The sequence below is a fragment of the Fusarium sambucinum genome, chromosome II, assembly GCF_050947815.1.
Source record: "Fusarium sambucinum isolate potato_lamoka chromosome II, whole genome shotgun sequence".
Lineage (NCBI taxonomy): Eukaryota > Fungi > Ascomycota > Sordariomycetes > Hypocreales > Nectriaceae > Fusarium > Fusarium sambucinum.
In genome coordinates this window covers 5,824,784-5,840,747 of record NC_139293.1, presented here as the reverse complement: position 1 = coordinate 5,840,747, position 15,964 = coordinate 5,824,784, and the positions used below count along the sequence as shown (strand labels likewise).

The 15,964-nt window shown below is 48.5% G+C and overlaps 4 protein-coding genes across 4 annotated transcripts; 2 read left to right on the top strand and 2 right to left on the bottom strand.

Annotated features, from left to right (window-relative positions):
* Nucleotides 1–123: 123 nt before the first annotated feature.
* On the bottom strand, nt 124–1,109 carry FSST1_008920 (SRR1 family protein; the record flags this gene model as incomplete). Its single annotated transcript, XM_083225849.1, has 3 exons — nt 124–388; nt 443–680; nt 731–1,109. The coding sequence occupies 3 exons, from the start codon at nt 1,107–1,109 to the stop codon at nt 124–126; spliced, it is 882 nt and encodes a 293-aa protein (XP_083084881.1).
* Nucleotides 1,110–2,540: 1,431 nt separating this feature from the next.
* FSST1_008919 (copper acquisition factor BIM1-like domain-containing protein) lies at nt 2,541–3,346 on the top strand (the record flags this gene model as incomplete). Its single annotated transcript, XM_083225848.1, has 3 exons — nt 2,541–2,679; nt 2,735–3,063; nt 3,119–3,346. 3 exons carry the CDS (start codon nt 2,541–2,543, stop codon nt 3,344–3,346), a joined length of 696 nt encoding a protein of 231 aa, XP_083084880.1.
* A 474-nt stretch (nt 3,347–3,820) lies between these two features.
* FSST1_008918 (WD40-repeat-containing domain protein) lies at nt 3,821–6,241 on the bottom strand (the record flags this gene model as incomplete). Its single annotated transcript, XM_083225847.1, has 3 exons — nt 3,821–4,599; nt 4,650–6,135; nt 6,194–6,241. The coding sequence occupies 3 exons, from the start codon at nt 6,239–6,241 to the stop codon at nt 3,821–3,823; spliced, it is 2,313 nt and encodes a 770-aa protein (XP_083084879.1).
* A 1,114-nt stretch (nt 6,242–7,355) lies between these two features.
* On the top strand, nt 7,356–8,551 carry FSST1_008917 (WD40-repeat-containing domain protein; the record flags this gene model as incomplete). The annotated part of the gene is made up of 4 exons (XM_083225846.1): nt 7,356–7,497; nt 7,546–7,585; nt 7,633–7,728; nt 7,780–8,551. 4 exons carry the CDS (start codon nt 7,356–7,358, stop codon nt 8,549–8,551), a joined length of 1,050 nt encoding a protein of 349 aa, XP_083084878.1.
* Between the last annotated feature and the right edge of the window lie 7,413 nt (nt 8,552–15,964).

The following is a 15,964-nucleotide window of genomic DNA, read 5'->3' as shown; positions in this document are numbered from 1 at the left end:
TTGTAGACTATTTATTTTACCCCAAGACTTAGGAGACTGCCTTTTCTGCTGTCAGTCAAACGCTGATGGCGCCGTATAAGAGTAAATCTCCACAAAGTGAATTGACTCGTTGATAATTACTTATTACGAGATAGTAGTCGACTCGAGTTTCTTGGATAGTTCATCCTCGTCTTCTTCCTTGACTGCAACCTTTTCGCTCCCATCCTCTCCCTTCTCCTTTCCTTTGCCCTTGTCTTTGTCCTCGACCGACTCCTCCTTCTCACCCTCAACCTTCCAGTAAACACTTGTAGTCGAAAACGCCGTGTCATACTTGTCCTCAGGAAACTTGCAATGCTCATATGTCTTGTGTATCTCGCGAATTTCTTCGAGACCATCTAGACTCGGCATACTGCAAGATCACTGTTAGCCACATCTGGCGATCAAGTATCGGAAGGCGACTTACTCGTCCCAGGCATCCCAGCCTGTTCCGATGAAGAGCGCAGGGAGATGTTTCTCCAACGCTTCTTTGTAAACACCCCGGTAGAGATGAACACCAAAGAAGAACGTGGTTGGTGTGACGAGGTCGTTTCCAGCTGGTTCTTCGACGACAGTATGGCCAATGTTGCCGAGGAAGGTCTTGTCGGAGGCACTGAACATTGGATCCTGAACATAAGTCTCCATTTTCTTACCCGTGATTTTCTCTATACATGACCGTTAACTTCCTACTTTTACAAGAGTCAAATTGCCATACCTAATTCTTCTACAATGACATCAAATGCTGCGAGTTGCACAAACGATGCCTTGGGATCATATGCCCCCTTTGGATCAAACGTGCCAACACCAAAGTTGACAGCACGATTGACCTTGTTGAGTTGTGAAGCTTTGCTTGTGATGAGATCGCGGACTTTTGCACATGATGGTTCAGACTCCCAACGCTCGCGGTATCGTCTGTAGGATGTTTCAAGCTCAGCCGGGGTGCGGATGTTTTCCGTATTGGGAACGTTCACGCGGGCGGCGACACGCGGGCTAGATGATGAAGATACTTGGTTGGAATTTGTGGACTTGTTCTTATTCTTGCGAGATTTGCGAGAAACTTGTGTCCATTCTTGAGAATCTTTGGGGGAAGACATTGTGATGGGTCAGTGGGTGATATTTGTAACAAGGTCAAGGCGGGGGGGTAATTGGGAATGAGATGATGGTAAGTGTAAAGTATGGGATTAATCGATCTTGAGTGAAAAGAATATTTCTGTGAGATGTTCACTTTTATAGTGAGTTTCAGTGAGGATGTCGTGAAGGTTGAGATTTTGGGACTCCACCGCCTCGGTGTAGCTCGGTGAGGTCAAGGTGAGGGAGCTAGTAGATACCTTAGTAGGTAGCAGAAACATTAGCCCCCAAAGTCTTAGGGTACAAAAAATAAGTAGTCCAAGAACTATCGTCTGAGGAGCACAAAATAACCTACTAATTTCGTCTGTTATGGTTAATTTTTCTGATACCCTGAGGAGTGGCGCTTTACTTGGGGAACAATTAATAAATTGATAATAATAAAATTCTCCGACTGGCTTGGGCTTGAACATGGCTTTATAGTATTTTGTGAACGAATGATTGTCTTGATTATCTTTTGTTGTTCTACAATATGGCATTACGGTTCACGAGTACAAGAAGAGGTTGTGATTTATCCCAGTGGCCAAACTGTTAACAAACCAACGTTACAACGTAGCACTGTGACTGTGACAACTATCAGCTTACGGTTGTGTCCGTACTCTGTACTGTACAACACGGCGTTTACTCTAAAAAGTCAGCAGATGAATGATTACGGATAGACAAGAGTGATACTAAAAATCGGCTCAACTGATCCGATATTTCAACCAAGTCAGTTCATGGAGTTTAGTTTTTTTCTTCAAGACATTTAATTTATCCCTTGTCAATGGAGGTTGGATATGGAAGCCGAGCGCCACGATATAACCTCCCGTAGATCATTGGCCCTGCGCCCCGCCCCGCCCTAGCGTCAGCGCTTAAAGCAACCCAACCAAATGCCAGAAACAAGTCAACTCATAGATTGTCACTCCTTCCTGAGCTTCCTACTGGCCCCTCTCTACGGGTCCTGCAGCAGGGGTCACACCCTCCAGCAAGCATCTCCAACGGCTTCTTACTGGGCAGGTTTCCCAAATCACACTCAGCACTGCTTCTTTGCACCTTGACCTCTTTCACCATGTCCATGTCCATGTCCATGCCCATCACATCAAATCAAGTGCTTGCAGCCGCCGCCCTGGAACCCGGCCATGGAAAAAATGGCCACTCGGTTCCCCGGCTCCTTAAGACCATGTCCATGCCCCCCTCGACGCCCTGCGGCCAGTTCATAAGCCCTTTTCTCCATCTTCAACCCTTCTTCTGTTCTTTTTTTCTCCGATAGTCCTTGAAAGTTATTCTGTTTGTTGATTCGTGACATGTTCATTGCTTCACGAGGCTGAGCCTTATCACTTGGACGCGAAACATAGCGACATCTGTTTGCTTGCCAACTCAACTCTTACCGATATACCGATAACCCTTACACAACCGCAAACATGCGGACGTCAGCTTTTCTCACCATCGTCCTTGCGACTATCGTATCCGCCCACAGTGTAATCACCTATCCAGGCTGGCGCGGCAACAACCTCATCACCAACGAGACCTTTCCTTATGGCATGCAATGGATATATCCATGTACGTCCCTCGTGTACTCAAACAAACACGGAGCAATCAGCTAACCAGTAACAAGGTGGTGGTCACAATGTTACGACAAACCGCACATATTGGCCCACGACAGGCGGTGCCATTGCTTTCCAGCCCGGCTGGTTCCGTGGCCACGAGACAGCATTTGCCTACATCAACTTGGGTTTCGGCGACGACGGCCCAGACGGTGGCCCTGCAAACATGACTCTCCCCATGGTCCCCATGTTCCAGATCCTCGGTCCCACCAACAATCCATTCCCTGGAACCATCTGCCTACCTCAGGTGCCTCTGCCAAAAAACACAACAGTAAAGGCCGGAGACAAGGCGACAATTCAAGTCGTTGAACTCGCCGTTCATGGCGCAGCTCTCTACTCTGTACGTCACATGAAACCAACTAAGCGTTGTCAACAGTCAGCTAACACAGACGTAGTGCGTCGATATCATCTTCGCAGAACCCGGTGACAAGAACCTCAAAGAGGTGAATGAGACCAACTGCTTCAACTCGACCGACATCGGCTTCGCAGAGATATACACCATCACGACCAAAGAATCCGGCTCAGATGAATACGCGAGCGAATCCGGCGCCACACTTGCCTTCCGCCAACTGGGCTGGATGCCCTTGGTGGCAGCTGGTTTCTGGGCTTTTTTGCTAGCGTGATGAAGTGAAGAAAACGTATACCTGAAAGCATAATGAATGGCGTTTATGGTGGGAATTGGGATATCCCCGGGTTTTTTTTGTTTCTTTAATTACTTCTGACAGACCCTGAAATGGGCCAGAACGTCTTGTTTAGGTGTTGGAGGAGCTTCTATATTGCTTCATTCATTTGAGACGCTACGTCAATTAACATATTTACGATTATTCAACCCCAAAATGTTTGCGGTATTAGTCTAGCAGCGAAAGTGAAATTCACTCGATAATGCACATCTAATTCACCTGATAGGGTCATACGAATGAACATCAAGACTGGACATAATGTCAGCTTCACTCGCTATGGGCAAAAACAGCTGGTATCCATTTACTGCTCTATGTACTCTGCAATTCCCTTCTAATACCTTACTTCCGTCCCTCTACGTCAAGCGGAACCCGGCTTTGCACTGCAACACACTTGCATTGCCGCCATCGCCATCACATTTATGGAGCTACCTTGGTGCATTCTGCCGCGACAGACTTGACACGCTCTTCTGAGCTGCGTCCTGCAGCACCCTGGATCCACCCCTTGATGCCGAGATTGGCTGCTTCAGCCTTTGATGCTGAGAGCAACGTGCCGAGCGCCACAAGGGCACGGTATAGAACTTCTGAGTCCGTCTGACCATCATGAGAAAGGATTGTACCGAGAAGAATGGCTAGGCGACGACGTTGATCGGGAGTGAGAAGACGCTCGCGGTGTACGAGAACTGAGAGGTTGATTGCTGCTGTGGTGGCCGCAATGAGAACGTTACGGTTCAAGGGTCCAATAGGATCGGATGATACACCAACGACGCGCTCTAGGAATGAGATTGCTTCATCCGATTGAGCGCTCACAATTGAGCGGCCATTGGCGGTGGAGAAGATGTTTGCAAGAGTACGAAGGCCCATCATGGCTGCGTTCTCATTGGGAGTTTCGCCTTGGGGCAGAGATGATGCGAAAGCAAGATCGAGAAGAGAGCCCACTGTCGGATCAGAGAACTGTGCGACAAGAGGATACTTTGCCACGCAGCGGAGGAGATCGAGGCCAGCTAGTCGGTCTGAATAGGGCCATTGGGTAAGAATTCGGACGAGAAGAGGCATGGCATGTTGAGGGACAGGCTTGTTGGACTCAATGGCAGCGCGTAGCTCAGATAGTGTGGATTCGTCAGATGGGTTGAGAGCAGCATCTTTGTCACCTGATGAAACCATGTTCTTGTTGATGGTCAAGATTTTGTTGAACATAGCTAAATAGTCAGCGGATGTTTGAGCAATGAGGATGAAATAGGAGACTTACCTTCATATTTAGCTGCTGTGATGCTGAGATATTCCTTCTGAGGGAGCACCTTGGGCTGAGTGTTCTCACCAGGGCGATACCGCGACTCGGTGCCAAGAGGATCAGGACCGCCGGGCTCTGAAGTCTGGCCTAAAGTGGCACCCTTGGTGTTCTCCGTAATAAAATTGGCTACATTATCGAGGTAGGAGAGTGGCAACTCGTTATCGCCCAAGAACTTGGTAGCTCGCTCGTAAGGGTTTTCAGAGAGGTTGTAGGGAAGCTTGAGAGCAGGTTTTCCGTCCTCAATATCAACATCAAATACGAAATCGTACATTTTTCCGTTGTACTCGACCTTCTTGCCAGTGCTGCCGACAGCATCGACGACTGTTCCGACATTGACCCATTGCTGCTGGCTCATGGACCATGTGTGAGCAGTCACGGCACCATTGTCCTCCTTGATCATCTGAACTTGACCCTCCTTGGTACCAGCCTTGGAAGTCAGGAAGTCGGGTCCGGGGAGCTTCTCCTTGTTGATGCCTCCGACTTGTTGTTGGGGAATTGATGACGACCTGACGGATTCTTCGAACTCCTTAAGCATCGCGTCGTCACCAGTACGTTCAGGGCTTCTTGTGAAAACGCGAGCAATGCTATCGCTGGCGCCTGTAACGATATCTCCAGTTTCGGGGTTCGCCGCCACTGTCCATACAGAGATAGCGGGGTGAGTAATGGTCTGTACACACTCGTTGCCTTTCCATACTCTTACAGTGCGATCCTCTCCTGCACTGACCAGTTCGCCTGTAGGGAGACTTGTGATACTGTAAACGAAGCTCTCATGGCCATGAAGCTCTGCAACCTGCTGACCGTTCAATTTCCATAGACGGATAGTGCCATCGTTGCTCGCGCTCGCAATATCGGCACCGCTCGGGTGATTCTGAGGAACCCGGCAGAGGGCGCGGACAACATCGGGTGTATAGATAGTCGAATTCGGTGCCACCTCTCCAGCGGTAGACTGCCGCAAGTCAAAGATGCGGATATTTTTGTCGGCGCAACCAGTCACTACTGTATGGTCGTTGAGAGCAACAACGCTCCAGACCGACATGCCTTCGTGGCCACCTAGTAATAGCTCTGTCTCCCACTTCTGGGGGCTCCAAACACGGGCTTGACCGTCCCAGCCGCCGGACACTAGATACTTACCACTGGGGGCAGCATCAATAGTGCAGACATTGTTCGAGTGACCGATCAGAAGGCGCTCAGCATTATCGGTGCTGGTTGCGTTGGGGGACTTGACTTCGATGATGGTATCTTTTCCGCCAGAGACAACATAGCCATCAGGGTGCTCGTTTGATGGAGGAAAGAAGGAGAGAGAGTTGACATATTCGGAGCCGCGGCTCAAGAGAGTGGCATCAAAATTCGGAGGAGATGCTTGGGTGCGACGCCATGCGCGGACGCTGCAATCGCGAGAGGCAGTCAAGACGGTATCGGGAGAGGGAAAGCTTGCGGCTCGAACCTAGACAACCCGTTAGTCGGGAGCACCTTTTAAATGTGGATCAAATAATAGCACCTACATCAGCTTCATGGCCAACCAGCTGTGCTGATAGCTTGAAGTCAGTCATCTTGATGATGGTGGTAGACAAGATGAGTTGGGTATGTAACACTGCTCAAGTAGTGGGGACCTCAACGGACTGGATGGGATGATGATGCAAGAGTGACAAAAGAGAAAGAGAAGGGCCTGCTATCTTTCCAAGAGAGAAACCACCGAGGTCAAGAAAGAATTACGGAAGAAGGGATCATCAAAGACGTGACAAATTGTAAAGTCGTTGACAGATCGAAAGTGGTCAGTGATGGAAGCTGATCGATTGCCCCTTCCTGTCGGTCCAGCTTAAGCCACACTGCGTCACTATAAACTACCTACCTACCTACCTACCTCTACTAAGGTACTAACCTACTACCTAGAGTAGGTACCTACCTACCTTAGTACCCACCTCCACTCGGCCGGACTTATGTAGACAACCAGAATGTAAAGACAAGAACATGGACACTTAAAGCCAGGGTTCGGCGTTGAGATGTAGCAGTTCACTTATTTTAAAGAACTGCACTTTATAGAATCCTTTCCCCTCGTCGTCACACATCAATTACTATATGTACATATAGAGCTCGGCCGTACAGGGCAACGTGCAGCACCCCGCCCTGTGGCGGTGCATAGGTGTTCCGAAAGAAAGGTCCACCGCCTTCATTCCTGTAACCCCGCTGTACGAAGTGGGCAAGCGTGACCCTGTCTTTTGAATGCGCGCTGCTGTTTCCCCGTCTTTCGCAAAGATTTGGCAATTTATCACCGCCCACCCTCCTTTTGTCTTCTCCTCTTCCTACTCTTTTCTTGCACGGGGGTTTGATTTGGGGGCACACTTATGCTTCTCTTATTCTGCGATTCTCTTCGATACTCCCAATCATCTATCCCTTTCCTCCAAGTCTCGCCCTTGTCATCGCTTGAGAAAGACGCTCCACACTTCTGCGACGACACGCGATAATCACTGCCACGAGTCACGATACAGATCGCTCTTAACGACGCTTACGACCGTTACGACTTCAACTCTCCTTTTTAGAAATTTGACGCTCAGTTCCCATTGAGCAATCCCTTCTTGTCTGTCTGATACAGCTTCACATTCCGATCAGCCGCAATTGGCCAGAGTGGACAAACACCATAGACTATCGATTCTTACAACTGTCGCAATGTCCTCCGAACCTCGACAGTATCATCCTCTGACCTGCCACGGTCATTCTCGACCCGTTCCGCATATCGCCTTCTCGGCTATCGAGAAAGACACCGACAAAGACAAGAACGATATCTACTACATGATCTCGGCCTGCAAAGGTGCGTTATTGGGTTTCTTCTGGTAGAGCGTATGCTGACGTTTGTTAGATGGCAACCCGATGCTTCGCAACGGTATTACTGGCGACTGGTAAGGTGTCCTTGGCAATGATCCACCGGCTCTTCTGACTCGTCTAGGATTGGCACTCTCATCGGTCACAAAGGTGCTGTTTGGCAGGCTCGGCTCAGCCCCGATGCCCATCATGCTGCGACTGCATCCGCCGACTTCACAGCGTAAGTTAGCTCGATGGACAAGGTGTTGTTGCTTCGCTTACACTCTCAAAGCAAGATTTGGGATACCTATACCGGCGAGCTGCTTCACACTTTGCAGCATGACCACATTGTACGTGCCATTGCGTATCCTCCCGATAATTCTGATCTCATTGCGACCGGCGGTATGGAGAAGAAGCTACGCATCTTTGACTTATCAGAGCTGCCAGTAGCCGGGTCCCCAACTACGATCAACGCTTCGACTGGGTTTGAGATAGGCGAGGGCGTCCACACTGGTTCTATCAAGTTCATTTGCTGGACCCAGGACCCCAACATCGTCGTGACTGCCTCCGACAAGACACTTCGCTGGTTGGACCTGCCCAGCCGAGCTTGCGTCCGGCACGAGGTTCTCGATGGAGACATCAAGTCCTGTGAAATGGTGTCAATGGCCCCCCAGTACGCATCGCCCAGCGATATTGGCGGCGGAAAGCCTGTACTCGCTGTTGCGGCTGGAAAGACGGCGTACTTCTGGGGTGGTGTTCAGGCGCAGGACGAGCTGAAACGCATTTCTTTACCCTACACCATCGCTAGTGTTTCGCTGGATCTAAAGGGTCGTAAACTTGTCGTCGGCGAAGAACCTGGTACTTGGGCCAAGGTGATTCGATATGATGACGGAACGGAAATTGACACACACAAGGGACACCACGGTCCCATCTGGTCGATCGCATTCTCTCCCGATGGCAAGCTTTACGCAACCGGATCCGAGGATGGTACTATCAAGCTGTGGAAGAATTGTGAGGGTTTTTACGGCCTTTGGCGCGGAGGCGCGGAGAAAGCTGCAGAATAGGAGCGCAGGTCTACTTCCGTTTCATCCGTGAGTGGTGAGCCCAGCTCCGGCGGACAACAATCCGGGACTGTTTCTACCCAGAAGCAGGACAGTCCAGAATCCGTCAGACAAGAAACCACCGCTGTTGGAAAGAGAGGCGCTAAACGGAGAAGGAGTCAACGTTTGTCCAGAGCGGCCACTTGCAGCTTGGACTAGTCTTTGAACAAAGCTTCTCTGCTAGATCGCGCTTGTAAAAAGGAGGGGGATGCAGAGGTTATGTTAGACACCACACATGTTAGGGGTAGAGGGCCTCGGTGGCCGCTGAATAAGGGCAAGATATTAAATACTTATCTACAGACGCCATTAATACCAGTGTACTATCAGCATATCTCGATACGGAATGCGATCATATTATACCTAGATGCCTCGTGCTATCCAAGTCTACCCAGGACTCTAAGATATCTTATACGATAGGCAATCTCCCACGATACCAGTCCAAGCGATCTTCAGGATCACAAACTACAAGCCACTCCGCATCTTGTAACGGGATTACTATCAAGGGCGCAAGTCTCATTGCCCAAGTAACAACTACGGTTAAGCAAGTACGCACGGTCAGCGTTTCATCCTTTTACTTCTCGTGTACCAGAGAGCATAATCACTTGCTGTCTGGTCTGTCTTAAAGTCATGCTGCAGATAGCGTTGAAGTCGAATGTATGCGTGCTCGAACGGCTCACTAAGGATGAAAGCAGCGCGGTCTTACCCAAGAAATCCATAACGTCACCGTAGCTGGTGATTTCTGCATCGGCCCGGAAGGTCGTATAGTTCTCGCCGGGGCGAGAGACTATCACCCAGTCATCCCAAGTGTCGTCTTGGGTAATGTGGGAGCCTCATCGAGCGAGGATTGTTGACAATCACCCAATCCTTAAAGTCGTAGTACAAACGCTTGTGCTTACTGAACCTGCGGCGAGAAGGGCGACGGCCGCGATTCTCGGACGGGATGTAGACAATTGTGCTGGCTTTGCGGGAGAACTTGACATGTCGTGAGGTATCGGGGGAGAATGAGATATTCTAGGATGACTTCAGAATGCCCTTCAGGGCAGGGGCGGGTTCAGTGATATGCTTGCCCTCTCCCCATAGACCTGAGGCTGCGATGTTCCTTCGGTCAGACATGTTACGAACGTTGTGTCGATAGTAAACGATTTGGTGTTGGTAATGTAGATAGGGAATTAGGATAAGAAGGCGAAACAAGCAGGGCGTAATATGCGCAATCAATAAAGAGCTAGGAGGAAAGGAAGTGGAGGTCGTAACCAGTGATTGTGGAGCTATTATAGATACTGTCATTGTTCAATGTCTCGATTGCTCTTTGTAAGTTGATCGAGTGAGGCGTGGTGTCCACCTGTCCCAGAGAGAACATGGCAATCGACTATCGAGAGTTGCCTGAACAACCAGTAACGATTATAGAATCGGTGACCAAGACTATGGTGTCAATTCTTAAAGATGTCTTTAGTGTTCGTGAGAATATGTGCGAAGTGATGGTGTTTGGGGGTTAAGTTGAATGTGGCACTGACGGCACGTTCGACGTTGATCCCAGTACTCAGTGACAGATACTCTCAAAGCATTTACCAGAGATAATAATAAGCTATGTACTACATGGAATCACCGTGAATGAGCTTTATAAGATACTAAAGGCTATGCTGGTTTCCCTGAGTGTTAGCAAGCGAACATTCTGCAGGGTATGCCCTTCAAAGGAACCCTGGAACTCGATAATAACAATAGTGACAGGCATTTCTAGGCAATGTAGAGAAGTTGAACGGAAACCAGAGGATCTTATAATTGATCAAGGAAAAGATAACCAATGATGTGATTCTTCGACTGTCTTCGAATGCTCCTTGGTCGTGAGCTTGAACCATGGACATGCAACACAAACGTACTATAGTCTTGTTGAAGATCAAATATTGTATCGGAGTTCACTTAAAACGATGAAGCAAGCTTCATAGTGCTCGAAGATTGTTTAATGTATGAATAGGTCGCCTTTGATAAGCAAGGTGCTGGTGCAAGAACTACAATAGATCAAAAGCGACACCTGGACATCAATGAGTTCAACGACACAAGAGTTCCTGTTGCAATGGTTAGATGCGATTTTTGGGCGTATTGAAACGTAATAATATTATCAGAGTATCATTCTTTAACTCTAGGATACAGGAGGAAGAGTGACTGGGCTTCGTACCTCTAGCCTGATGAGCTCGCGTTACCAACATGTTCTTCTTTCAACCCTGGTAAACAAAGAATATACAGTAGGCTCCACGTACCATGCGACTCGTCATTATTTAAGGTAAAATAACGTTCCTGCCATGTGAAATTGAATGCGGATCCTTGTTAGCAACCATGATCAGCTCCAATATTGGCAAACTTGCGCGGCCGTCGGCTGCGAATGACTGACAAGCCTCCAAGCCGTCAATTGTGGACCAGAGTATGTATCGAGGCAACTTGATGTAGACAAAGAAATCAAAGTCCGTCAGATCACTGGAACCAGCTTCCACTGTGACTGTGCGTCCCGGGATTCCCGAATTCCAGATGGTTCGGTAGTTCTGGTTCTGGTTCTCTCGCGACTTGCCGGCCACGGCATCTAAAATCGTGATAATCACCTTCTCAATGGCACAACTCTTAGCATCATGTCTAGACCAAGCTACGACAAGGGGACTGCTTATTTGCTCTTGGCTTCTGTCGTGTCACGTCTCCAAGTGGAGTTTATCTACTGCCTTGCTGGATACACGTTAGCTTTGAGGTGCAGATTGGCGAGCTGAGGGATTCCAACGAGTACAGCTGCAGAATTAGGAAAGTCACCATGCAGATCAATTGGCGAGGCGAAGGTGCCGTGTACCGAGAACAAACAAGGGGAAAGAGGTTGGCTGCAACGGTCGGGTTCTGCACCAGTGAGCGAGATGCGGCAAAGCCTCGACAGAGATCCTGCAGACTTGGCTTGGCTGGGGAATGGAAGGGTCGAGGTCTGATGCCAACGGTTCAAGGTGGCAGCGTAAGGTTGCAGGGCAGCAGGAAATATGCATGTTGTGCTTCAGCATGTGGGATTGGGAGGTGCTTTGAGTGTGTGTGCAGTAGACATGAAGCAGGGCAAAGAACAACCAACATGGATACGAGCATAGGAGATGAGGGGGATGATTGTCCATTTGTTGGCCACAGGTTTGCGACAAATTGGGCGGTTATTTGCATGGAAAATGGTTCGTCTCAAAGACATCGGCGATGTAGCATTTTATGAGATATCATCTTTCCTCGACTGAGGTGTCACATCAATGTACTGTGGGGAGGGGGAGGGAAGCAAACGGGCCTCAAGCAAGTCAAGACCAACAGAGACAAAATGACAATGATAGGCAACAGAGACAGCCCAGCGCAACAGGCCAGTAAGCCTACAATACGAATTTCCACTTCAATGACAGACACTGTTCGTTGCGAGTTACAGCGCATGCGCCACTTCGGAAAGGCACATTTTGGCCAAGACGGAGAAGCTTACCAAAATGACATTTTTGACAATTGGCTTGGCCCGTGTTGAGAATAGAGGAGCGACAGGACTAGAATCTTCCACTCGTCCGGCCGAACTGCAGGGTTGAAACTTGTCCATATGAATGTGGGCATCAAGCGTTGAACACATAGGTCCTGAATAGCTTCAATGAGAAGGGTAAGATCTGCTCTGCTAAGAGTTTGTGTGATATCACGATGCATTTAAACAATGTCAGATCCCCTCAGGATTTAGGTCACCAGAGAAAACATGTGCAGCTGGTCCTGATGATTAAAATCGATATGGATGAAGTGGAAGATGATGCACGGACGTTGGGGCGTCGAGAGATTTAATTAACCCAGTAAAGGATCTCAGTATGTACCTATACCGGAACTAAAATGCATCAGGCCTATGAATACCCGAGAAGAAAAAGAAAGGTTCAGTTGAGGTACGGCAGTGAGAGGAGGGTATGTGTGCTGTAAATGATTGTCCACACCAAAGTTGACAAAAGCAATTCTAGTGGATGGAAATAGTTAGCCGAAGCGGGCCGCTGCAGGGACGTTACGCCGTGCCGCATGTCAGCTACCTCAAAAAAAAGTAATAAAAAAATACATACTTGACCTTTTGCTTCTTCTTTGCGTTGTCGCTTCTTTTCAGCTTTGACATTTCCTTGCCCGTGTTACGATACGAATTTTTGACTCAGCTGCAGTGTCCCGTTCGGCGTTTGTTATTGTAAAACGGCGTGGCTTGGAGGTACGGGGAAAACACTCCGAGAGTAGAGATCATCCATGAGGTGAGTAGCAAAATGTAGGTATCCGCATCAGATGAAAGACATGCCTCGGTTTGTATTTGTGAACATGGTTCCGATCCGGGTTCAGGATGATCTCTTGTGTGCCTCTGCTAGAACAGGGCTGGCTGATCAACGCCGACGTGCAGAAAAACATTTCAACGTCATTACGCTGTGCAGATCGAGTATCTGCACAGGGAGTTTGTTTTCTCAAACACAATCGTGATGTCTCACTCATTATTGTTCGTTTGTAGTCCAACTCTAAAAGACACAGAGAGAGGTTAGTCTGCGGCACGTTATTTTAGTGGCACACTAAACTAGGCTAAACCTGATCATTTGCCGCAAAGATGCCGCTCGAGACCGCACAGATGCCGCAACCATGACGGGCTTGCTCTGCCGTAGACTTGAGTGTCTGCGGTGAAACACGGTGATAGTTACCATCATGTATTGATGATGATCTCTTAAACGCGCGATAATCAGGTCCGCGTTTATTGTTCAAGGCGACTCCCGGCTCCGAAGCACCGTTAGGACTAAGGAAAAGGAAACGGGACCTCGTAATGCCCGCAAAACATCCCATCAGCCCTGTACAACGGACGACGACGGGGACGTTTCGACGAGTATTTCTCGCGATGTCAATTAAGTACCTGTGCGCTGAGAATGGGCTTGGAAGTACAATAAAACTAACACCGCGTTTCCCGAACTCTCCGTTCCGGCCCCCGCCGCTCACGCGTTTTTGGGTGGTCTCTTCAGTTATGGGCTGTTGAAGAAATCAGGCCACTTATCCCTCCCACAATGACATCCCTGCGCCTAGTTCCTAGGCTAGGTAGTTTCACAGCCAAATCTACCTGGCTCGTAACGATTGTCACAGATACAGATGTCTGTTTGATGGGATATTTCTGATCTTGTTTCCGATATTTCCAACTAAACTAGGATTGAGATGGATTTCCGACGGGAGCTTGCATATTAACGATATGATGTGAGTGCATCGCGACGTCATGTTCCATGGTGGAAGCTTTGAGGAGGCTGTAGACTGGACTAGTCGATAGGGTATGTATCTTTGGATTGAGAATTCTGCTCAACACGTGGGTTATACCGATCGTATTGAATGAGTGTTTTAGGCGTTGAGAATAGACGTCGACATGGATTCTATGCACGGCATTACAAAGAGTGGACATGATGTGGTTGCCCATCTGTCAGATATTGTTGATGTTGCACATGCATAATCTCTAGAAATGCCATCTCTACTCTGTAGAACATATTGTATTGACCGCTGTAGGAAACCCTTGAAAAAGAACAATCTAGGCCATCTCGTTAGGAACAATCTCTCTATGATCCCACGTTGTCATGATCTGCACGTTTCCCACCCTGCCGTGATTCAACATTAAAACGGTAGAAGTTATCCACATTTCTTTGTCGAATTTCCTATTTGGGCATCTCGTTAGACGCCACTGTACTCCATCTTCGGTCCTCGCCAAACGTCTTGGAACGTTCCTGGCCTTCTAGGCGCGCGGGCCTTTCGGAAACTTGTAAACGAAGAGAAATCTACGGCAGATAAAGTGCATAGACTGGACTAGAACTACCACAAGGCAGATGGATGCTACAGTGCCTTTTGCCACGATGCAACGCGGAATAATGCCGGGTGATAAGATGAAGATGACTGATGGTATGCTTAGGGATGTATTGGGGTCCCCAATTTAAACGAGCCTAACACTAACAATATAAGCAAGACAAGGCAGGTCTGGAACGATAGGCGAGGCGCGCTCGTTCGCTTCGGTGAATGGGGATGCGAGTCGGGTATAATTCGTTGTTCAAAAACGCTCGAGTCAATTTGAGGCTGATTAATTAGTTGCGATAGTGGAGGAAGATGGACAAATGGACATTGTGGATACGAGCAATATTCCTTTGATGGAGGAGCTTAACTGAGCACCAAGGTTGTGCCGAGATGTTGCACTCATGAACCAAAGAGTCAATGCATGTATGTTCGCTTAGAGGTGAAAGTTCAATGCTATATTTGCCACAAGAGGGAGATGGAGATCAAGATCAAGATCAAGAGCAGAGATAAAAAAGATACAAGATTCATGTTTATACTGCGAGTCATTATTGGCGACGGCCCGGCGTCGCTCTGACAGCTAATTTAGTCAGTCCCCTTTCCTTGTAGGCTGTTCCGTCCATACCTCGAAACCAGGATTTAAGGCTGTGTTGTAGTGTGGGCTTATCTAGCGCTTGAACTGCCAGGAGTGTACAGGTACCTTGCCCGGTCGCTGAGTCGGCGTTCTAGGCCTTTTTGAGATCCCGAGGTGCAGCGGGAGATGATGTTTTGACAGCGCTTACAGCGCACGACGAGGCAAAGAGCCGATGATTAGGTGATGATGACGACCTCGACAAACGTAAAGCAAGACATCGCCTTTATTTTTCACGGGTGGCTGAGAGAAAACAAACGCTCAATTAACAAACGATTGATTGACACTGTAGATCGGAATCTTTGATATGTTTTTCGTGCATTGCAGCTGCTGCGAGCTGGGAATCAGAGACATCACAGCAAAGCACAGGGCAGATGATGGACCTGACAAGCGAAGGACGGACAGGGATACATCAATTGAAACCCACAAATGATCCATTCTCATTCTCATTTTCATTCTCTCTTTTCGATTCTCGTCCGTCGTCTCGTCGGGGTTCCCCTTGCGTTCACTGCCTGGTTTCGAACGGCCAAGGCCACGCAGCGTCGATCATGGGAAACGGGAGCCATTGCTTTTTCAACCACCCCTGGTGACATGCACCTGTCAATAGCCGCTGTAATACAGGGCTTTACTTGACTCGAGCAAATTAAATTGAAAAGATGCAAGAGAAGAGGAGAGAAGAAAAGAAAAGAAAAGGTGTGTTGCTAGGATGAGTGAGTACCGTTACTGAAAAGGCGAAGGCGAAGTAAATCTTTATTGCAAGAAAGTTGGGGGTCGAACCAACAGAACATTTGGCCTTGTTGATCTGGTCTCTAGAGGGAATCAATCCTACAGACAGAGGATAGAGTGTAATGACCCTGGCTGGTCTACGATAATGGGGAAAAAACGACCCATGGGAGTTAAAAGTCAGCTACAAAGTTGCCCATTATTTGAACGACAATTCCATGGCATGGCATGGG